We start from the raw sequence: 24,080 nt of genomic DNA, 5'->3' as shown, positions 1-24,080 counted from the left end.
AAGCGACTCATTTGACCTTTCCAAAAGGCACGTGAAGATAACGAAACATCCCCTGAATTTCCCGTCTGACATTCCTCACTGTCATAATAATAATAATAATTGGTTTTTGGGGAAAGGAAATGGCGCAGTATCTCATATATCTTTGGACACCTGAACCGCGCCGTAAGGAAAGGGATATAGGAGGGAGTGAAAGAAGAAAGGAAGAATAGGTGCCGTAGTGGAGGGCTCCGGAATAATTTCGACCACCTGGGGATCTTTAACGTGCACTGACATCGCACAGCACACGGGCGCCTTAGCGTTTTTCCTCCATAAAAACGCAGCCGCCGCGGTCGGGTTCGAACCCGGGAACTCCGGATCAGTAGTCGAGCGCCCTAACCACTGAGCCACCGCGGCGGGGTCACTGTCAGTCTTGCCAACACTCCACGACAGGCGGGAAATGTTCTCGGCACCACTGCTTGTACCTCCACATCTTCCGTGCTAGGGAGAAGGAAAATGCGCTTGGGGGACCTTTACTTTAAACACAAAAGAGTAAAAAGAGGGTAAGCGCTGTCCTCTAGCGCGCTGCCTTTTATAAAAGGAAGTGCCCTAGAGGGCATTTTACTCCCTTTTTACTACCATACAGACGCAGTCGTGTTTAGAGTGCAGCGCACTGGACTGACTCCCACCCCTGTAAAAATTCTCACGTGAAGTTCGAAACCGACCGCGGCGGCTGCGTTTTTATGGAGGCAAAACGCTAAAGGCGCCCGTGTGCTGTGCGATGTCAGTGCACGTTAAAGATCCCCAGGTGGTCGAAATTATTCCGGAGCCCTCCACTACGGCACCCCTATCTTCCTTTCTTCTTTCACTCGCTCCTTTAAGCAGTAACCGCATGAGGCGAAAATTCGCGGCGACACGCCGCGCGATGGCATCGCGCGATGGGCTGAGGGCCGCCGAAGCACTGTCGCTCATCGCGTCGCCCAGGTTCTGGGTTTGCAAAAAATTTCGCCCATCGCCCGGAAGTGCCGTGCGAGACTAGCCAATGACGGTAGGCCTTGCGGATGAGTAACTTCCGATCCGTCTTGCGCGCGAAAGTCGTTTTTTTTTTTTTTCAGTGGGCTTTCCGCGCGGAGCAACAGCCGACGCATCCCTCACCATGGCAGCTATGCAAGAATTTAATGAAATGCTCATTAATGAAGTTCGAAAGTAAAGGGTGTTGTGGGTATGTCCTACACGCACTATAAGTCGCAAGAGCGCAGGAATGTCGCCTGGCGCCTCATCGCAGCGTCCCTCGGGCGCACTTTTCTGCGTCACGTGACTTTGTGTAGACTAAAAATAAAATTATTACCTAAATATATTTTTCAATGTTTTTATTGTGTTTTATCTTGTATGAAGCCTCAAGAGCGTTGTTCTACGCGTTAATTAACACAAAATGACTGAACGCTGAAGCGGCCGCAATCGAGCAACACTGAAAACGCGCCGCTCCGACGCCGAGTCCCGTCGCTTCGTGCGGTTTGCGCCAGCGACAGCGATGGGCGACGGCGGCGTCATCGCGCGACGTATCGCGAAGGAATATCGCCTCATGCGGTTACCGCTTTATCCCTTCCCTTACGGCGCGGTTCGGGTGTCCAACGATATGTGAGACATACTGCGCCATATCCTTTCCCCCCAAACCAATTATTATTATTATTAGCTCACCAAGTAATTTCCAAAGCATGATGTGTCCCCAGTAGACGTAGTGTGCGATCTGTACGGTTCCTCCTTCGACTTCCGGTGCTGTCCGCAGCACGGAGCTTGCATCGCCATCTTTAAAAGACGACCGCCAAGAGCAAGAAACTGCTTCCGCTCTTCCACACTATAGGGACTTGAGAGCCCACGCGCACGTCCTTTATTAAAAGATAATCAATTTCCAACCCTCTTCCAGTGGAAATAAGCGACTGCGGTCTCACCTTGTCCCTACGTTCCTCCCGAGTGGACTAAGGCTTCCTAAGGCCACAGGTGACATACCCTGAGACCGCATTACCGCAGACGGCATATTTCGATAGGCCGGCAGGTGAACACGAAAATACCGCATTCTTATTGGTCAGACGGTGATCACGTGCTCCGAACACAGGGTTTTCTGTTACGCGGCAGCCATATACTACCAAACCAACGACGCTGCCAGCCCCAGAAGACCTCTCGAACAGTGTAGCTTTCGCTTTAGTGTCCGTCACGCTTTAAAACGCAGACCCTGATCCCAGATAGTTTATTTAAGAGTCGGAGTGGATGGATACTAAGAAAAGGAAAACGCAATAACCCTGAAAAAAATTTGCTGGGATAACATGGTCGCGTCGGGCACGAATGTAGTTGCAAAGTGTAGCTGGCGTATAGCTGCAGGTTACTGGGAAAGGCCTTTGCCCTGTAGTGGGTTCAACTCGCTGATGAAGATAATAATGAAATGGATGCAAAACAAAGGAGGATGTCACAAATGACAGAAATAAAAGTCCCTGGATTTCGTTCAGCTAACACTAGTGAAGAAAGCTGCACGATGCAATGTCCTTATACAAGTGTGTCACACAAACTGCGTACATCTTTACAAAAATCACACATGTCACACAATATCTTTCGCATTGTTCGGCATTTGCACGACAAATAATAATGGGTTAATAATTGGTTCTTTGGGGGAAAGGAAATGGCGCAGTATCTGTCTCATATATCGTTGGACACCTGAACCGCGCCGTAAGGGAAGGGATAAAGGAGGGAGTGAAAGAAGAAAGGAAGAAATAGGTGCCGTAGTGGAGGGCTCCGGATTAATTTCGACCACCTGGGGATCTTTAACGTGCACTGACATCGCACAGCACACGGGCGCCTTGGCGTTTTTCCTCCATAAAAACGCAGCCGCCGCGGTCGGGTTCGAACCCGGGAACTCCGGCTCAGTAGTCGAGCGCATTAACCACTGAGCCACTGCGGCGGGTACACGACAAAGCCTGTACGAGGTTATTGAATCGTACAGATTTTTTTTTCACTTGCGCAGAACTTCGCGGAAACAAGAGAAACTGGCAGCTTTGAGAAGCATGTGAGGTAACCTATGGGGCAGGACGCTAACAGCCCCCTGCTCCTAGCTGCCGAGGCACGAACTGCGCTGTGGTCATATGGTCAGACACGCCATCACGAGAAAGCGTTCTCTGCTTACGACAGCTCTCCAGAAAGCATCACGAACACTGATACGTGGACAACTTAACTGCGCAATTACAGACACAAAACCAAGATGTGCAGCCACATCGTGGAAATCCGGGGTCTCCCCATTCGAAGACGTGTAAAGCTGTTCCTTCATTCGAGTCATCCACTTCCAGGCTTTGCTCTAGGTCGCCGTTCTTGAACTAGCTTCGTCTTAGAGAAACACCGACGTTCACGCCTACTTGGCCGTTCCGAGCACAAAGAGACAAGAAAACACCCGAGCCAACACTCAAGCAAGGTCCTGCAGGCCGGCCGCCACAACCACTATAATCGCGCAGAACAGCCCACTTCGAAGTAGCAGATGCCGAGTGCGTTGCCCTCGTTCGCAGACGACCGACGGACAATTCCGAAAAAGAGGCGACCGTGTGGGGGCATCCCCGAACGGCGGTTGCGTTCTCTGCCTGAAAGAGAAACGGCTCTCACGAATGGACGCACGCTCAGTGAAGCAAAGCAGCAACAACAACGGCCAGCAGAAATCGCCAGAGATGAAAGACCTCCACGGGGCAAGGTCGATAGTTGGCCTCTCCGGCCATCTACCGAGAAGGCTCCCGAGGAGCCAGTGGAGATGATGATCGTTTATCCGTCCTCCTCGCTATCGACCTGCGCCAAAGGTCCCCTGGCGCAACGGAATAACCCCAGGCATGCACCGACGGGAGCTCTATCTCAAAAATAAAGGAGAGTAAAAATAGAAAGAAAAACCGCGAAAAGCGACAGAGTGTAGGGTTATAGTGCCTAGAACATACTTCTAGGCACTATAGTAGGGTTCCACCGGAGGGCGTACAATGTTGCCACGCTGCCTGCCCTTGGGGACGACTTGTTTACGTTGGCTGCTTTGTGCTCTTATGTGTTTGTGTACTTCTCATGCAATGCGTGCGATTTATCTCACACACTCTTCGCCCACAGAGCCTAAAATATGCTTCATTGTACAGCATACCTCGGCATCATGAGAGGTGGCTCACTCACACTGATGTCTATACTAACACTCACAACCGCTCACTCACACTTATGTTCACTGGCACTCCCAACCAGTCACTCACTCATGTCCACTCGCATTCGCAACCGCTCACTCACACTCATGTCCACAAGCACCCACAGCCGCTCACTCGCACTCAACCGCTCACTCACACGCTTCCAGTAACACTCACAACCGCTCACTCACACATGTCCACTCGCACTCACGCCCACTCGCCCTCCCAGCCACTCACCCACACCACTCACGTTAACATACTGTGAAATTTGCTTGCAAGTTCACGTGTGGGCGTTTCTAGTTTTCTTTGTCCTTGTTTGCTGACAACGGTGGGGATGCGAGATTTGCGTCCACGACCGACGACGCTCGTGGCTTCCCTAGCATAGCCTGGCCAGCACAGATGTGGTGCCCCCGGGGCACTCACACCCACTCACACTCACAGACGTGTGTGCATAGCCCGGCCAGCACAGATGCGGTGCCCCCGGGGCACTCACACCCACTCACACTCACAGACGTGTGTGAATGAGGCGATATGAGTGCACTCATGAGTGCGCCGACCTATGTCGGCCAGTAGCATCGCGCTGGCGTGGCGTAGCGTTTGCCGCCGCAGTGTGTGCGTGCCCTCACCCTCAAATACGAAGCTGGGCATCGAGGCACCCAAGCCAGGGCGAGCTATTCTACGAACTGTCGAGGCACTCTAGCACCACTAGACCAGCTGTTCTCCCAGCTCTCCACGCACCAACCCACACAGGGCCAGTTGCTCCACCAACTATCGAGACACTCAGCCACACAGTGCCAGCTGCTTTACCGACTGTCGAAACACCTTGGCCACACAGGCGAGCTGCTCTACGAAGTATCAGGCACCGTAGTCTGCCTACCGAGGCACACTAGCCACACAGTTGGTTTATCAAATGGGCTTGGGCAGGGTACGTGATGCGAAGACACGATAACCGCTGGTCCTTAGGGTAACGGAGTGGATTCCAAGAGAAGGCAAGCGTAGCAGGGGGCGGTAGAAAGTTAGGTGGGCGGATGAGATTAAGAAGTTTGCAGGCAAAGTGGATGCAGCTGGCAAAGGACACGGTTAACTGGAGAGAAATGGGAGATGCCCTTTCCCTGTAGTGGGCGTAGTCAGGATGATGATGATGATGAGGGACTGGAGCCTTCCCGATGCGTGGCGAAGGCTCGTGCTCTTACAAATAACTAAGAAAATGTGAGAGACGTGCCAAGGACAATTTGCATAAGCAATCATAGACAAGCATTAGCGCATATTATTGCCCTTTTTTACACAGCTTTCGTACCCTGAACCAGTTCATCCACAATTTTTGCATCCACATTCATCGTCATCATCATAAGGCGAATTAGGCAAGTGCGGGGAAAAAGGTCTCTTCCACCGGGGCGATTATTTAAGCGTACAAAAAAGGAAACAAAACTGTTAGCGCTCGCATACACTCAAGCTACCGGGTCTACAAGGAAAATCCTGCCTCTATGGACGGGAGAATGAACCTTTATTCAGCTGGTCTCACGTTTCAGTCTAAAAAGAAAAACAAAGAAAAAGATCAACGACGCGAATAGCGGCCCCTCACAAAAAGTAACGTGCAGCCGACACGCACGCCTCATTGGAATGCCCGCCTAGGGACGTTTCCGATCGGCCAGCGCTCTCACTTTCGCCTAAAAAAATTAAAAAAAAATGAATACAAGAACAGACGTCAGCGTGAACTCCACCACGACCTCCCCCTCTCGCTCGAACCATCCATCCCTGCAAGCCAGCCAGCCTTGCTCGGCGCCACGCAAGAGAGCGCGGCTATCAAATCCGGATGAGGAGGAGGAATAAGCGATGAGAAAAGAAAAGCGGCCCGACCAGACGAGGCGGCGACGTCATGCGGTCCCCCCTTGCAACAGCCGGCCATCCCCCTCGCCCGTTCTGGCGAAGCGGCGGCGAGACACCCGCCACACGACGCCAACTCGGCCACCAGGCAGTCAGTAGCGAGTTGGAGAGGAAAAGGAAGTTCTTGCGTCGCTCGCCCCACTCCTCACGCAACGACATCGAAGCTCGGGGCTTGCGCGTGAAGCGCTGCACGGCTACGTGTTCTGCACGCTGCAAGACAACGCTAGTCCTCCGTGAAGCTCGACTACTGTGGGCAGACAAGGCAGGCACGCGTAGCCTCCGAGATTAACGTCGCTGCCAGCTCTGCGACCTCCGTTTCCAGTGTAGGACCTTGTCCAGCGTGTACCACCCCTTCCTATTCGGCGGCGGCAGCGACGCTACCAGCGGTAGGTTTATCTTCGACGTCGTACTGCTGTTCTGGAGGACAACTTTCTGTAGCTATGCAACTTAAGCTACGAGCGCGAGGCTACAGCTTTCATCCTATGAGGTTGGTTGAAGAGGGTGTACGAACAGTAGTGTATACATTTGCGGAAGCCCTTGTCTCGCGCTCACAGCTTCTATTGCATAGCCACGGAAGTTGTCGCGTTCGCAGGCACTAAGATAAGCGACGTCGCCTTCTGTGAATGGCATTGCATGGCTATGGAGAAATGCATGCATTAGCGGGAACGTTGTCAACGCGCTGGAATGGAGTCATCGACGAGATATATCGACACCGTGCAGGTTTTGTCGAACGCCCTTTAGGTAGCGTGTGTGACTGCGTCGAAACGCAGGCTGGGGTCATGAATCGAACACGATGCAAGGAAGGAACGATCTGTGGTTTGAGGCAGGTAGGAGTGCGCCCTCGATGTGCAGAAATGTATCACAACGAGGTGCAAGGTAGAGACAGAGCTTCGCATGCTGTTGAGGAACATCAGGATGCATGTGCAAAGCGCACAGAGGCAGCTCCGAACTGACGAACTCTTTAATACCGTGATGCCGAACAGAGTGCGGGCACGTTTGTCTACCATCAGGTCAGCCAGTTTCTGAAAGCCGTGCGGTACGTGTGACGTCCCGCTGCGATGTCAGGAGCCAGGAATTTTCGGTTGGGGACAGCCCCGCCGCGGTGGCTCAGTGGTTAGGGCGCTCGACTACTGATCCGGAGTTCCCTGGATCGTACCCGACCGCGGCGGCTGCGTTTTTATGGAGGAAAAACGCTAAGGCGCCCGTGTGCTGTGCGATGTCAGTACACGTTAAAGATCCCCAGGTGGTAGAAATTATTCCGGAGCCCTCCACTACGGCACCTCTTCCTTCCTTTCTTCTTTCACTCCCTCCTTTATCCCTTCCCTTGCGGCGCGGTTCAGGTGTCCAACGATATATGAGACAGATACTGCGCCATTTCCTTTCCCCCCAAAACCAATTTTATTATTATTATTATTGGGGACTGGTTATCGCAGTGGTGTGCCGGGAAGGAGCTGACGAATTGCACAAGGCTAGCCACATTTTGGCGGAGGAAGTTGTGCTAAGCCCCAGATAAGCACCAAATATGCCTCATTTTGCTCATATGCCTGTCGTTTGTTCGTGGGAATGAATGTGCCGAGCACCATCTCAGTGGCTGCGGAGCGTCTGCACAGGCCGGTTTGGCTTTTCGAAAAACCTTGCAAAATGACAGGACAGCGCAGCGAGTGATGAAGAGGCAAATCGTAAGCGTAACCTTTAAAGCCAGAAACCGAGCAGAATTTTAACGGTTTGATACTGTCCTACTCCTGGTGGACACCTCAGCCGCTCCGTACAGGAAAGGATGAAAATTGGTTTTTGGGGAAAGGAAATGGCGCAGTATCTGTCTCACATATCGGCGGACACCTGAACCGCACAGTAAGGGAAGGAATAAAGGAGGGAGTGAAATAAGAAAGAGGTGCCGTAGTGGAGGGCTCCGGAATAATTTCGACCACCTGGGGATCTTTAACTTGCACTGGCATCGCACAGCCCAAGGGCACCTTACCGTTTCGCCTCCATCGAAACGCGGCCGCCGCGGTAGGGTTCAAACCCGGGAACTCCGGATCAGATGAATAAATGATTATGGGGAAAAGCTGCCTCACCCTCGGCGGGCACTTCAACCGCTCAGTCGTATGCACCGTGAGTGAAGGGATAAAGGAGGGATTGAGAGAAGGAAGAAAGGCGCGGCTGTGGAGAGCTCTGGAATAATTTCGACCGCCTGGGGTACTTGAACGCGCACAGACGGCAGCATAGTGTCCTGAGGTTTGGTTTATGGAGGTTTAACGTCCCAAAGTGACTCACGCTATGAGGGACGCCGTAGTGAAGGGCTCCGGAAATTTCGGCCACCTGCGGGTTCCTTAAACGTGCACTAACTTCGCACAGCACACGGGCCTCTAGAATTTTGTCTCCATCGAAAGGAAAGGGTGAGGGCTGTGAATAGGGATAAAGTACCACACACACACGTGCGTGGCTGTGCTCGGCACCGTGGTTTCTGGCTTACATACAAATGCGCACTTCAGGAGTCATGCGGGCCTGTAGTGGCAGAGTGTATACCAAGCAAAATTCGCCCGTGTGCTGTGGGATGTCAGTGCACGTTAAAGAACCTCTGGTGATCGAAATTATTCCGGAGCCCTCCACTACCGCACCTTTTTTCTTTCACTCCCTTCGCTTACGGCGCGGTTGAGGTGTCCACCGAGATATGAGAGAGTTACTGCGCTGTTTGCTTTCCTGAAAATCCAATTTTGCATTTTTTTTTACCAGGCAAAGGAAGACATAACTTAAAGGCGCAAATAACTAGGCGGAATGGCGGTTAAGAAATTCTAATATGCTTCACGGAAACGATGGAACAGCGCTAACAGACTGGACAGGAGTGAAGAAGACGGACATTTCACTTCGCTCCTGTCCCGTCTGTTGGCGCTGTTCCTTCGTTCCGTCATAGAGTTTCTCATATTAGCCAGAGAAAGTCGCGCTGCGATGGCTGATCCACCATGGATAGGCGCAGGAGTGCCGAGAAGATAAGGTTTCGTATTTGTCTTGACTATTATTTGGCATGAGACATGGTTTCAACGGTAACAGGAAAACTCTCTCGAAGATAAGCTGTAAAAGTTTAACTGTGAAAATGATGTAATCTGCGCGCAAAGGAGAGCATCGCGGCGCAGCTGCCGATTCAGAGGCAGAATCCACGTTTTCGGCCCGACATTAGCCAGGCCAAATACGAAACCTCACCTTCCCGGCATTCCTGCGGTGGATCAAGTGCTCTTTAAGAAACTCGCATAGACGGTGGCGCTACTTTCCCTCTTTTAGTAGGATACAAGTTAAAAAAAAAACATTGTTGGCGTTGGCAACAATGGGCTATGGTCCGCGTCGTCTTTCATTATTCCGCTGATCAGTCGCTGGCGTTGGCAACAATGGGCTATGGTCCGCGTCGTCTTTCATTATTCCGCTGATCAGTCGCTGGCGTTGGCAACAATGGGCTATGGTCCGCGTCGTCTTTCATTATTCCGCTGATCAGTCGCTGGCGTTGGCAACAATGGGCTATGGTCCGCGTCGTCTTTCATTATTCCGCTGATCAGTCGCTGGCGTTGGCAACAATGGGCTATGGTCCGCGTCGTCTTTCATTATTCCGCTGATCAGTCGCTGGCGTTGGCAACAATGGGCTATGGTCCGCGTCGTCTTTCATTATTCCGCTGATCAGTCGCTGGCGTTGGCAACAATGGGCTATGGTCCGCGTCGTCTTTCATTATTCCGCTGATCAGTCGCTGGCGTTGGCAACAATGGGCTATGGTCCGCGTCGTCTTTTATTATTCCGCTGATCAGTCGCTGGCGTTGGCAACAATGGGCTATGGTCCGCGTCGTCTTTCATTATTCCGCTGATCAGTCGCTGGCGTTGGCAACAATGGGCTATGGTCCGCGTCGTCTTTCATTATTCCGCTGATCAGTCGCTGGCGTTGGCAACAATGGGCTATGGTCCGCGTCGTCTTTCATTATTCCGCTGATCAGTCGCTGGCGTTGGCAACAATGGGCTATGGTCCGCGTCGTCTTTCATTATGCCGCTGATCAGTCGCAACACTAAACGAAAGCAGCTTCTTAATAGTTGACTATATCGGCGGTCGCATTTTCGATGGTGGCGAAATGCTAGACTGTGTACTGCGCGATGTCAGTTGCACGTTAAGAATCCCAGGTGGCCCAAATTATCTGGAGCCCTTCACTACGGCGTCTTTCACAGCTTAAATTGCTCTGGCACGTTAAACCCGACAAAACCAAACAATATTCCTGAACTTACTATTAAGCGCAAAATACCGGACGAGGGACAGAGTAAGGGACACACACACAAAAAAAAAAAACGGGTAACGAGCGTTCGTGAACCTCTTTTTTGTGTCCCTTACTCTGTCCCTCGTCCGGTATTTTGCCCTTCCTAGTTTACAAGAGCACCACCAACTAACCCGGCAGCTTGCTCTCCTGAACTATTTTGTCTAGTGATTACCTTTTTCTTTAGGCAAAAAGAGCTTTAACCACGGATTATTTTTTTTTTTCACGAATGGATTCTGTGTGACGGTCGCTGAAGACAAGCTCTATTCGACTTTAGATAAAATTGAGAAACTCTATGGTTTCCGTCAAGATGAACCAACCAGCCCGATTCAGCGCTCTTCTCAAATATTTCGCGGCTTCAAGGAATCTCGCGCAGCTGGCGTAACACAGAGTTGATAATCGAAAAGCCTATCCCACGACACATATCGACGTTCGACATCAGTCAGTATGCGGAAGTCTGTGGCTTTCGTCGTCCAGTGAAACGTCTGCTCCGATGTCTGTCTTCTTTCAAGGCGTCGCAAACGCCCAGAAAATCTAGCCGAACCGCCAAACGAGGCCCATCTTCGCCACGAAAAAAGAAACACTGAAACGAATAGAAAAAAAAAAAGCTCCCGAACCATTCCGCTCGTCTGGCATTCGGTAGCCACCATCGACGTCCCGTTGCACTGCCTTTTGTGTTTTTTTCTTTTCGCGAAGCCATCAATGCTCTCTTCCGGGGGAACGGCGGCCAGCGCTTATCGGTCAGCCGCACTTGCGATTCCAGCGAGGACTACTTCGAGACGGCCGGTCGGGGGCCTTTCCCTCGCTATGCGGAGATGAGGTAGAGACAAGAAGCCTTGCGGCGCACTGCAGTAGCATGGATGAGCAAGTCAGGGTGAATAAGTAAGCAAGCTAGACATTCGTGCGGCCCGTCGGTTCCGAGATTGCCTTGAGTGCTCGGAGGCACGTCGGCTGTAATACGGCGCCTGTGTGCACCCAGCGCTCATCTCTAAGCGGCGGAACGCCGAGTGCGCGCACTTAAGTGTTTGAAAGGCCAGTGCCAGTGTACAATTTTCTTTACTCTCCGCGACGCAAGCGCCACCACTGGACGACAGGGCGGCGCTACGGTCGCGTGACGCGTTGAGGAGCACGCGATACCTTGTCGCATTTCAGGCAACGGGAAGGAGCGGTAAAGGAACTTCTGGTGAAAGTGGGCGCTACTGCTCTCGTTTCTCCTTAGCAGGTGCCGTTAATTACGCTCAGATGAGTGTTCAGACGTTAACATTACGTCGTTAGCCAGGAGACTACCAACGTAAACAAACGACTGCACCAACCCTTACAGACGCATGTCTATAGACTTTCCATAGACAAATCCCGTAGTCTATTCTATCGACAATGCAAATCCCATAGAGTCTATAGACAATCTATAGATTTGATGCCATACACTTTTAGTAGACTTTTGTCTATAGAAATTCTGACTATAAACAAACAAAAGTAAATATCGATAGGGAAGCAATAGTCTATAAAAAGCCTACAGAAAATCTATAGACCATTTTTGTAAGGGAAGGTGCCTTACTGCTCGATGCTGCAGTGCGGTTACTATGCTATTGCGCCCCTGTGTGAGGTTTCAAATACACGAGCCAGAGGCGGATGACTACGAGAATCTCGGCATCTTTGTTAGTACGTCGCTCCTTTCCTCCAATACTCAGCAAGCACTTCGCTGCGGAAGATTTTGTCTATGGGGTAGGATGATTTGAAATGAGCGTCTTTGTTTGCCCTTGAACGCGGTAAGCGACTGAAAGTTAACTCCCAGCATGATGGAAAAAAGCGCATGCCTTTGGGCAATGTTTATGCAGGATCATGCTCACCCATAGCGCAGGGGCTGCATGGTCATAAAATATACAGTACGAAAGCGCTCGTTCAAATGGTAACTAGAAAGAAAACAATGGCCAAAATTCAGCGAAATTGTGACCAATATGGGTGAAGGTGGAACAACAGGGCGTCCTGAATTCACCTTACTGGCATGAACCATCATGCGATGGGCCGCAGAAGATGGTCGTCGCGAAGTTTCCTGCTTGCAAGTTTTTAGTAGAAAATGCCTCAAGATGACTCATGTACGTTGCTCTTTCAAATCCTATATGTCAGCTCTAGCCCTTTGCATTACGTTAGGACTGTTTACGAAAGCAGACCATATGTTGGATTCCATGGTGGTGGCTGCTGTGGTAGTGCATGCTTATTCTGAACTTTTTATGCAAGTGCACATACATAATTTGAAGCTGGGGAAAATTTGCTTGTGACATAGACTGGAATCTTGATCATTTGGCAATCTCGATGCTGCGGCTGTTACAGCTATTCACAAGAAAACAAAGCCATCCAGATATGTAATGTCACACCCGAACGTGCCTTGTTTCCATACACAAACTTCGACTTTTCCAGGGTCTCAAAAAAGAAACTGCGGCACTCGCTGCCATACTGTGCAATGAGGTCGACAGCCAGTAGTTCAATATCCGGCACTTCCTTCGATTAACTGTTTCGCACATTTCCTTCAAATAATGACTAACACCTGTTGGAAACTGATGAACACGGAATTGTCTTAATAGCCATGGTTGCCGTGATGCAGATGCCCATAGCACGCTATTAGGCAATGGATATGCGTTATATAGCCACATAGCGTACGCATATTGTTAAGGGTGACAATTTAGATGGCTTGCAGAGGCGTTCGAGACTCCATTATAGTGCGCCACTGGTAGCTTCCACGGTGCAGGCGAAGATGAGGGGATTCGGTAAACAAGCCAGTTAGTCACATTTCTGGTTCACCAACATGGCAGCCACTGCGACGTCAGTGGAAGTCGTTTACAGGCCATGGCCTGTAATATGGACTGCTGATCAACACAAACGTTGCATTGCTAAATGCGCTGAGCTACAGTGTGCGAGATTCCACGTTTGCCAATAAATGTTTTCAATCCCGTCTGCTTAACAAGCGAATCTCTCCTCACGTCTTGGTCTTCGGTCCCGCAGGTGCAAACAAGATGAGCGGCAGGACGGTGTTCGTGACCGGCGCGGCGGGCTTCATCGGTAGCCACACAGTGATCGAGCTACTGAAAGCCGGCTACAGGGTCATCGGCATCGACAACTTCGCAAATGCTGTTCCAGGTACGCATGCACAGACGAGCCCTGTGCCTAAAGCGAGATGACTAGCACAAGTCAGTTGGACATCCGTCCAACCTTGTGACTTTGAATGAATTCTTATTTGAAATCTTGTAGAATACTGAGCCAACGTGCTAAAGGACTTCGTATTGCACCTTGTGTGTACGTGTGTGTGTTCGGGGTGGGGGGTTAAATGACTCACTGGAGCTGCAACTCCAAGTTGTGTCTATATGATGAAAGTCTCGAAAGAGCTCGCTAGTGAATAGCGTCAAAACTGTGTAGTAGGTGCCTGTGTGACAGCAGCATTAAAAAGGAGCATCTGAGTTCAGTCAGGAATTCGTAACGCTTGGCTTAAAAAATCACGCCTTGCTGATCTGTGACCTGCACTGCCTCATGGCGGAGTAAAGATAAGCGGATGCTTTTTCTCAAGTTGGCTGAATTTAAACCAAAAATACTTTTTTTATGTTTTCAATACCACGAAAGTAACTTCTTCGTGCAGTTCTCTAATCAGGGTCCACAAAGGTGTTTTCGCAGTCCACAAACCTTTCCTCCGCTGTGTTGGTTTTGCATTAGAGAGCGGAAGCAGGAAATAGAATATCTGCATCTTGTTTTACCTATAACCCAAGTTCACTTGCTGGTTGTAATCAGTCGCAAGCTTGATTGTCTAACCTCTAACCTCCAAATTCAAGCGTTGTCGGGTCATCCACCATATGACAGTCCCCGAGGCGTTTTTGGCACACCAATGGTTGAGGGCCACTACTGCTCTTCCGCACTGCCGAGCAAGCTACTCTTTTTCAAGATTTACTCCCTCTTCCACTGCAGACGAATAACACGAATAATCCATCACACAGGAGTAACTGCACAACACTGCCGTCCAGAGGGGACAATATGTTACCCCTTTTGATGAAATGTTTCACTGCCTGGGAGTAACTGCTCACCCTCATTCTGGAAGTGGTAATCTCACGGGGGAAATGATGTGTGAGGGGGTAGAAGACACGGATGCTAATTTCTGCTGCCCCCTGCGGTCAGCACTGCAAAGCGTTCAGGAGGGGGATTTGACAAGCAATGCGGGAGAGAGAGAGGCTGTCGGAGGGAAGACCGTGGACAAGGTCTATAGAAACCAGGGGACACAATACAGTTTAGGGTCTTGCTAAAATAATGACAGGTGAACTGTGGATGAACACCCATGCCAGGAGGTCCCAGTTTATACCAGCTAAGCCTTTTTAATGCAGCACACGCTAGTAGTGCCAGGGTAGTAGTGCCACTCATGTAAGCTGTCATTTCAGGTGAAAACGGCCAGGCAGCCAGTCTGGAGCGGGCTCAAGAGCTCACGGGAAGGACTATGACGTTTTACCCGTGTGACCTGCTCGAGAAAGCGTCCTTGGCAAGAATATTTGACAAGGTACGGGGCATTACCATAGCCCATGATATCTCACAATGTTACTGGATTCAGGCTTACACGACACAGCACCTCGGTGCAGTGTTATTATCCAGCGTGCAGTGTGGGCTCACCATGACTGCCTGTCACATAAATGGTGTTGCACCGAAGAGTCGGTGATTATTTAAAAATGGGCTTTTCGAGTTAAAATAATGGTTCTTCGGCATAGTATTGTCACCGGTGGTGGGCTTCACAAAGAAGCGACAACTTAAATAGCAAGCTGGTTAACTAAATCTATATAGAGCTACCTTTTGGCTACTAGTTAGGTGCCTTAGAAATTTCTACCTTGGCATTAGCAAGACCTTATTTTTAAAAATTGTCAGCACTGCACCGCAAGAAATTATGGCCCTGCATACATGTCAAACCGAAACCGCATGACTAAGGAGCTAACAAACATTTAGATATGCAAGTTGCCCAGCGACATGTGTCACTTTCTCCCTGTTCCTGCCCAGCTGCTGCAGCAGAGCACTTGATGCGCACTTGTAGCGATGGCTTTGTGCACCCCTCAGCCCCGTGATTACTATGCAATTTCAAGCCATCAAGTTGTAACTGTGCCTTACCTATGATTCACATTTTGCTTGTGCAGCACAAGATAGACTTTGTCATCCACTTCGCCGCCATGAAGGCTGTGGGAGAGTCCATGCAGAAGCCGCTGTTTTACTACAAGAACAACATCGTCAGCACCATCAACTTGCTTGAGGTAAGAGACAGGAACGAACTGAAGTAGTGGTCTGAGGTATATGAACTGTTAATTAGCTTTCACCTCACTCATGAAATAATAATAATAATAATAATACGTAATTGGTTTTTGGGGAAAGGAAATGGCGCAGTATCTGTCTCATATATATCCTTGGACACCTGAACAGCGCTGTAAGGGACGGGATAAAGGAGGAAGTGGAAGAAAGAGGTGCCGTAGTGAAGGGCTCCGGAATAATTTCGACCACCTGGGGATCTTTAACGTGCACTGACATCGCACAGCACACGGGCGCCTTAGCTTTTTCCTCCATAAAAACGCAGCCGCCGCCGCGGTCTGGTTTGAACCCGGGAACTCCTGATCAGTAGCCGAGCGCTCACTCATTAAAGTCTGTATGCGAATTCAAGGAAAAAAAAGAAAATGCAGCACAGGGAATTGCGGCAGCGAAACTGCAAACAAAAGAGATGGGAAGTGTAGTGAGAGAGGGCGAGATGAGCCACAATAAAAAACAGGTGCATGGACGTAGTCATGAAGGAAAGCGACATGTGGCACCACGCCATGGAAATAGATGCATAATCTCTGAAGGAAACCGGGAAGGAATCGGATGGCCTGGGAATCAAGACAGAGGTGATAGATGCAAAGAATCTAAAATGAGAAGCTGTACTGTGTCTTCCGTGGCCCTTTAACAGCAGACTGCTGGTATGCAAAATCCTCCACTGTACAGATTGCGATTTACTGCATGCCCAGCAAGCGCTAAACATTGATGGAAGTTTTTTTTATCCTTCAGGTCATGAAGGAGCACGGAGTGTACAGCATGGTATTTAGTAGCTCGTGTGTGGTCTACGGCAACCCCCAATACCTACCAATTGATGAAGCACACCCTACTGGTAATGTGACCAATGTTTATGGCAGAACAAAGTATGCCATTGAGCAAATGCTTGAGGACATCTGTAAGGCTGAGAAGGTAAGCAAGGAACCTGCATGCGTAGTTTATCTCTAATTACATAGCAGCATTGACTATGCACACACTGGGTGGCACTCATCTTGCGAGACCACATGTAGCACATGTCTTCCTCATGCAGCATATGTCTTGCACACACACATGCACGCATGCTGCACCACACACACACGCACGGTTGTAGAGAAGGGCTCTGCATACTCTCACAGGCACGAATGCGTGTGCACTTACAGCGCGCACTGTACACTGTGTATATGTGCACAACACACGGAAGTGTCACAGAAGGGAATCTAGGCCTATTTTACAGAAAAACCTGATCTTCCATGGGAACAAGGCAATGAGCAATAAAGAGAACACAGCCTCCCAGATGGATTGATATTAGGGCTTAAAACAAATGGATGACTGAAAGCTGGATGCCCATTTGGTTCATTTCTGAATACAGAGAGATGGGTTGTGGAAACGAGATGCTCACAAGAATGTCTTGCAAACTTCTCATTTGCGGTGCCCGTATTGTTGTAAACAGTGAAAGCTACACGTGCCTGTGTATGCAGCAAATTACACTTCATTTCACATCCATTTTCTTTTTCATTCAGCAATGGAACATCATTGCTCTGCGCTACTTCAACCCTCTCGGTGCACACCCATCTGGAAAGATTGGCGAAGACCCAATCAGAGCCTTCACCAACCTGATGCCAGTCATTGGAGAAGTAGCAGTCGGAAAGCGATCGGAGCTGGCTGTTCTTGGTGGAGACTATGACACTGAAGACGGAACAAGTTAGTGAAAAATGCTGCTCCAGTCTAATCTTGCACGTACCACCCAATGCTGTTAAAATGCAGGTGTACGAGATTTCATACACGTCATGGACCTTGCTACTGGACATGTTGCTGCTTTGGAAAGGTTGGAACAGAACCCTAGATACAAGGTACGACACTTGACGCATCACTTCCAGAGTGTGTACCTCAAAACTGCACACAGCGGCAAAAATTAAGCATACTGTAAATCATTAGCACACTTTTTGTTCTAGCAGAAGCAATAGCAGCGATCTGTCTATGCGAAGCTGCAGTATATAAAATGCAATTACAAAGAAATAAGCAATAATACTTAAACCTCTCCTAATAAGAGAAGAAAGCTTTAGTAGGCTCTGCTTGGATGAGCAAATGACACAGATAATGGGGCATAAATTGGCAACCAATTGGTTCAAGTTGCATTTTTGACCCGATTTTTGTCTTGACAGAGTTTAGTCTTATTTTGCACAGAGCTGTATAACAATGTGCATAATCTTTGCACGCTTTACCACTATACTTCCACTACTGTGTAACCTTTCTTACAATATGCACAGCAGGCCTCATTTCAGTTGCAGACTGTGGAATATCCTTTATTTTGCATGACACTATGTATGTCTTGAAAATAAATTCATGGTTAAATTCTTGGTTTCCAAACAACTTCCCTTAGGTTTACAACCTTGGCACTGGCAAGGGGTACACCGTGCTCCAGCTCATTGATGCCTTTGAAAAAGTTACTGGAAAGAAGGTGAGTGTGGGGTGCAGGCACAGCCAGTGCAAGTACGGCTGAAAACGTGGCCGTGTGCCGAACTGTTTGTGCACACAGATTCCGTACAAGATCCATGACCGCCGACTTGGTGATATACCGGCAATATGGGGAGACTGCAGCCTGGCTGAAAAAGAACTCCGCTGGAAAGCACAGCACGGGATCGAACGCATGTGTAAGTCCAGCCTGTGCATTTCTGGAACTAAAAAATGGTGTTCAGCACGGTTTTCCTGTAGAGCTTTTTTTTCTTGGAGGCAGTACTGTGCAGTCCTCGTGAGAATGTTAGTACTGTTCTTTGTGTATAGGCGAAGACTTCTGGAGATGGCTCACATCCAATCCTGCCGGATACCGCACTGACAACCCGCACACAAGCCTCAAGATCAGCAACACTGAAATCGGTTGCGGTGATCCATCCCTGGCGCCAGAGCTTGACTGTGACAAGTAGCAGCATTGAAGTCCGCTGGAGTGCTGGGCTTTCAGTATTTATACTTTTGCTGTGCATTACTTCATTAGATATGGGAGTCACAAACGCACACCTGCAGGTCGGGTCATTTCATTCTCTGAACTGGTCACCTCTTTCCTGATTTTTTTTCCTCTCTCTCCGGCAATAAAGATTTGTTGTCCAAGGTAGAAATAAACGTACTGTCTTCATTCTGCAAACTTCATACACAAAAATTATTGACAGACGATAAAAAGAACGAAAAATAAAGTGTCCCTGCCAGTACTCAGCTTCATACACAGTCAACTTCAAGTCCTCTGCGGAGGATCAGTGGCTTCGGCGTTCAGCTGCTGATACCAAGGTAGTGGGTTTGATCCCGGCCGCGGTGGCTGTACTCAGATCGAGGCGAAATACAAAAATGCCCATGTTATGTGATGTCAGCGTACTCAAAGAAACCTAGCTGGACTAAATCTAAAGCCCTTTGCTACGGCGTTGCTCACAGCCCATGTGTGACTTTATGACTTTAAACCCCGCAATTTAAATTTACCGTAACTCTCTTCATGCGGCATAATTTTCAGTCTCCCTACAGCAGACTGCAGGTCGGGTCTTTTAAGGCGAAAGCCTTACTAGCCCAATTACGAGAAAAGTCGGGGTGTGCGTGGCACAGAAAATCCAAGTGATTGCAAGATAAATAGGGTGATGTCATCAAGCGGCCGTAGGACGCACATAGCAAGCCGAGCACTGCACTATCGGACTATCATATACATTTTGCTCTTCCGCCTACATAACTCCCCACTGGTGCCGACCTCAATGTGGTGCCAGTTTCTCGACATTCGTACTAAAATTGTTACGCAGCTGCGTCGTACAGCATTCTGTGCGCTGTCATAACATTTCATGTTGCATACAGCTTGCATGTACTAGTCAAGTTGGAGGCTAGTTGGACAGGGATTCGAACTGACAACATATTCACCTTCAATTGTATGCCTTCCCACGCTTTCTCATCCATTGAAAATGCCAGATAAAAGTTATGAACTTCCAGGACTTTATCACTAATGGCTCCTTTACCACAAATATGTAAAAAGCTTTTAGATTCATTAGGAAAACATTAATTACATATTAGTTGATTTGACCTAATTTTTATATTTGAGTGCCTAAGGTCCCACAACCATGTGCTAGCACATACTACATAAATTTTAGGCTGTTTTGCGTTAGGGCTAGCTTTTGCGTGAATCTCTTTTTCACAGGCCTCCTGCATCTCTGGCAGGTTACACTTTGGCCTTGCATTGATAAAAGTTGACCCCCCCCCCCGCCCCATCATATTTCTGAACAAAAAAAAAAAAAAAACTTGGAGGTCGTTTACGCTTGGCCTTCAATAATAAAACGCGATAGCACTATCCTGTGGCCTCCGCTTATCGCCAGCCGCTACCGGCTGCCGCACGTGGGAGCGCCCGTGGGCACATTCCAGAACAAAAATGTAATATGTAGTCACTGGACTACTCGTCCTCACTAGCGCTGCCGTCGTGATCGCTGCTGCGGTCCCACAGCTCGTCGTTCTAACATCTCAAAATCCCGCTCTTCACAAACACCCTCATCACGACATCGCGTGGAACAGCTGAAAATTTTGCCTCACTGCAGCTGCCACACCTGATCACCCGTTGCAAACGTCGAACTTGCGGCCCGGTGAGCAATTGTTAGTTTCTTCGGCGAAAAGAATGACAGCCATCTCAAATGTAGCCGTGAACGAGCACCAGTTGCGTACCGGACCCGGAGCACAGATGATGAATGACGAAGCACTACATTAGAAACTTGTGAAACGCGGCCAGCAGGAGTCAAATGCGTCAGAGCCAAAGAGAAACTACGTGTGAGCGACGTCGGCTGCAGACACTCCCCGGCGCCGCTGCGGTTCCGAGGGGGGGTGTCGCCGCGATTGGAACAGCGGACCTTCCATCAATTATCGACGCTCCCTGGAGCACCGAGCGCGTGGTTGAAAGTAAACGAAAAAAACAAACAAACTTGGACTGCGCCTATTAAGAGATGAATGTGAATGCGTTATCGGGCCGCCGCCGTTTATCAGCAGACGTAATCTGCGGCCACGTGTGGGGAGTGTGCTGGTGCAGTTTGCTGCTTATTGACAGCCACCATCGGCCACCTCGTGTGGGGTGGGGATGCCGGTTCTGCGTGTTGACATAGCAGCTGCTCAAGGCTTGCACCAAGAGCGATGCGACGGAGCCGCGCAACAAAAATGCAACCACGCTGTAGCATGCTGGTATTTTGTTTGTCTCTCCATTATTTATGGTGCGATGCTTCGGTTTAGATTTCAAGTTGACCCCCGCACTTTGGATTTTCAAATTTTGAAAAATAGGTCGACTTACAATCATGTAAATACGGTACGTTAGCAGTTCAAGAAAATATGCGGGCGGAAATTAAAATTATTCCCATTTTAGTGCTCTGTATCATATATGCAATGTCAGGCGTTAATGGGTTAAGACGCTGTTGAGGTGCCCACCAAGATGCATGACGGTTACTGCAGCATTTCCTTTCCTCAAAAACATATTAAAACTGAGAGCGAACCCTTCTTTGTGCACCGTTGCGGGTGGTGTTATACGATTTCTCATTCCATATAGCATACGACTCTTAAGTTGGAGTCTCCAGACAGGTATTCAAAGACAGTGCTTGAGCATTTCACCCTGACCTTAGTGAATTCAATGTTTGTGGAATCAAGTGTTTGGAGGTGCGTCCTTTCATTTCTCAGTGTGCAACCTGTGTCAAGGTCAAATGCTCAAGATGACACACTAATGCTTTCACCCTCACAGCATGTAAGCAGTCTTCTTAACTTTTTTTATTCCCTAAACTGGTCACTTTTCATATTTTATTTTTACCTCTCCAGCAATAAACTGAAAAAACTGCTCTACAAGGTAGAAATAAATGTTCGCTTTTCATTCTACATACGATGAACACAAGCCAAGAACTGTACACAGTCCACTTTTTTTTTTATTAAGTTAGAGAGCAGCAAACTCACTTCAAGCGGCGTAATTTTCATTCTTCCTCAGTATGACGAAACCTTCCAGAACAGGCGTGAGAGCAATGTCTGGGCAAGCAAAAGTCAAGGTTGAATACGGCTGGAAAAATACTTCAGGTTCCTGCAAAAAATCTCGCAGAGAGGCTTTTGTTCTAACACCACAGATGAATGATGACACACCAGGTTATCCAAAAACTACTTTTGGCAGAGGAAACACAGACCCTAATGTAGAAATTTCATATTAAAACATTATTCCACCCTGTCAATGAAAACTTTATACCGTAGATCATACCTTGTGCAAGCCAAGAATTTCACAACTAGGCTCTTATTTTTCTTTCCTAGAAAGGTGAAAAAGTACCTATACAAGTTGGAGCTGCTTTATTCTGAGAAACAGGCAAGCTTTATGAGCTTTGTGACAGCTGCAGTGCCCATATAAGAATATAACCAGCAATATGGGTATCAATAAAGGGGCCATCACCTGTTTGTTTACTCAGGCGATTTTAAAATCTCATACCCTTTGACTGACGCTTCTTCTACACAACTTTACGGCAGCTTAGAATGAACAAACATTTTCTCCAGCAGTCAAAGGATACATTCTTCTGTGGCAAGTTCTGCTCGCTCTCCGTAGGCAAGCAAGACCGGAGTTGTGTGTGTCTGGAAGCCTGTGATGGTCTTTGGCTTTCCGGCCTGGCCAACCACGTCAACGGCCTGCATTTGAGAAACAGTGTAAATACTCTATGAGCACGCCTCAACGGCCAAGGCGACTCTACCCTCAACAGCTACCAGTCAGATACTGTGAAAGGAGCCCATGATACCAGCATCGCTGGGTGACACCCGATGGCAGGTGTGGCTGATGCTCGTGCTCGCCGCTTAGTTTCGCTTTAGCCCTTTCGCGTCCCCAAAATCACTTGTGCTGAAGAAGCAGCGAAGGGAATGGCATTTACGAAATCTAAAAACTGATATCAATATTACTTAGAGTGGGCTACAAGCCTTCCAATAATCAAAAAGCCTATCAGTAATAGTTAAAAAGTTAACTCTTTCAATATTAGTTAACCAGCGTGCTCGTTAGCACGTCTTGGCGATATTCTGATACACTACACCGCTGACAATGCTATACCGAAAAAAGTGCTCTAGTAATTCAAAAAGCCCATTTTTAAAGACTGCTGACAGTTTTAGGTGAAACACCATGCATAACCACCTTGCTGCAAGGACGCCACCGGAGTTAAGTCAAAACTGACAGCACAGTCAATTCTTACAGCACGAATTTGTCTAAGGGGCCCCCTATAGCCATGGTAATCTGAAGTAATCAACCCCACTCTTTAATTGCAGATTACTCATCCCTTATGTGAGGTGGTTCTAGCTGTATCTCAGACGTGCAGACTTTTGAAGTTGGTTGCGTCTGCTCCATATAAAAAAAACTGGGAAGCATCTTTTGGGCACCAAGCCACCAAGCACCGATTGAACGCTTTAAATTTGGAGCGTAAAAGATACCCCTGATTTCCTGAGACAATGTTTTGTCTTCCGACACCAAATGGTAGCTTTTTGCAGAATGAAGATTGGTTTTTCTTGTCCATAGAACACATCTGAATAGGAAGCCTGCCCAGAAAACATGCACGTTGTTTGCAACTAGAACAACACGCCGCATATTTCATAAAATGATGACTAATTTTTTTTTGTCTGCGCAGCCCAACACAAATCTGTCCAGAGATAGAAACTAGAATGGTCTATACTGTCTTTGTTAGACTAGAGAAATGACAGAGAGAATGTTGAAACTAAAACTGTCTATACCGCGTTGCCATTTCGCTAAAGAAGTCGTGCAGAGGATGCTGCATCAAAAAATGCAAGCAAACTGACAATATCTGCCAATGGACAAGCACACCACAGCCATGACCACCAACACTGTGGTTAGGAAAAGAAGAATGACCACTGCGGAACAAGAAGGTAACAAGTAGACACTGGGCGAGAGTGAGTGCTCACCTGCCCAACACGAACAGGCACCGGAAGTGGCTCCAACTTGTCGTTGAAGGTGACCAGCATGCGAGGCTGGATGGCTGTCACCAGGCAGTACAAGAGGTAATGGGACTTTCCCAGGATGACTGCGGGGGTGAGACAAGGTTTCCCAGGTTCAGACCCTTGCAAAAGCCTGGCTGTCAGTCGGTAATCGGTGAAGCAACAAATACTGCCACACTGCTGCTGTGCAAAGACCACGTGTGTTATTTGTTGACCAATGAACCAAAAGTAAAGAGTTATCGCATCACAGCATTGGTGAGCCACACTGGCACACCCGAACAGGAACATCAAAAAAGACTGTTACAAAGACTGACTTGAACAATGATGCAGTCTGTGCCCAGACTCTGCCTTTCAACTCGTTTGTGGCAATAATCTCGAACCTGGCCAAATAGAAGTAATTAAGAGATTACCATTTTCTAATAACGAAGAGTCTACTCTCACTAAAAGAGCAGCTTCAATAAGCTAGAAAATGTCAAAGAATGAAATACAGATGTTGAACCCATAAAAGCTTCTTCTTTTCTT

General features: G+C 48.6%; 2 protein-coding genes across 4 annotated transcripts in view; one reads left to right on the top strand and one right to left on the bottom strand.

Annotated features, from left to right (window-relative positions):
• The window catches only part of Rpn1 (regulatory particle non-ATPase 1), a 68,199-nt gene that overhangs the window by 28,099 nt on the left and 16,020 nt on the right, over positions 1-24,080 (bottom strand). Inside the window, exons 19-22 of one of the 3 annotated variants that reach the window (XR_013310018.1) lie at positions 23,526-23,644; positions 22,142-22,256; positions 21,549-21,617; positions 15,450-15,515 (exon numbers count right to left, since the gene is read on the bottom strand). Coding sequence is in view for 2 of the 3 variants with exons in the window: in XM_077644521.1 (XP_077500647.1) it covers positions 21,550-21,617; positions 22,142-22,256; positions 23,526-23,644 (302 nt within the window). In the remaining variant the exon portion in view is untranslated. Of the gene's footprint in view, positions 1-15,449; positions 15,516-21,502; positions 21,618-22,141; positions 22,257-23,525; positions 23,645-24,080 lie in introns of those variants that run through there. The other 2 variants (XM_077644521.1, XM_077644520.1) reach the window with 2 other exon arrangements.
• Positions 6,109-18,728, top strand: LOC144111283 (UDP-glucose 4-epimerase-like). Its single transcript, XM_077644522.1, has 10 exons — positions 6,109-6,430; positions 13,323-13,457; positions 14,738-14,853; positions 15,476-15,589; positions 16,371-16,547; positions 17,135-17,315; positions 17,379-17,464; positions 17,995-18,072; positions 18,151-18,265; positions 18,396-18,728. The coding sequence occupies exons 2-10, from the start codon at positions 13,334-13,336 to the stop codon at positions 18,533-18,535; spliced, it is 1,131 nt and encodes a 376-aa protein (XP_077500648.1). The 5' UTR covers positions 6,109-6,430; positions 13,323-13,333; the 3' UTR covers positions 18,536-18,728.

This window comes from Amblyomma americanum, chromosome 11, assembly GCF_052857255.1.
Source record: "Amblyomma americanum isolate KBUSLIRL-KWMA chromosome 11, ASM5285725v1, whole genome shotgun sequence".
NCBI classification, from domain to species: Eukaryota; Metazoa; Arthropoda; class Arachnida; order Ixodida; family Ixodidae; genus Amblyomma; species Amblyomma americanum.
The sequence above is the reverse complement of the archived record's forward strand: the minus strand, read 5'-3'. Positions and strand labels throughout refer to the sequence as shown.

Coding starts and splice junctions, on each gene's coding strand:
- LOC144111283 (XM_077644522.1), top strand. CDS start 13,334: ATGAGCGGCAGGACGGTGTTCGTGACCGGCGCGGCGGGCTTCATCGGT. Junction 17,465..17,994: donor AACAGAACCCTAGATACAAG/GTACGACACTTG, acceptor AACTTCCCTTAG/GTTTACAACCTTGGCACTGG. Junction 18,266..18,395: donor GCACGGGATCGAACGCATGT/GTAAGTCCAGCC, acceptor CTTTGTGTATAG/GCGAAGACTTCTGGAGATGG.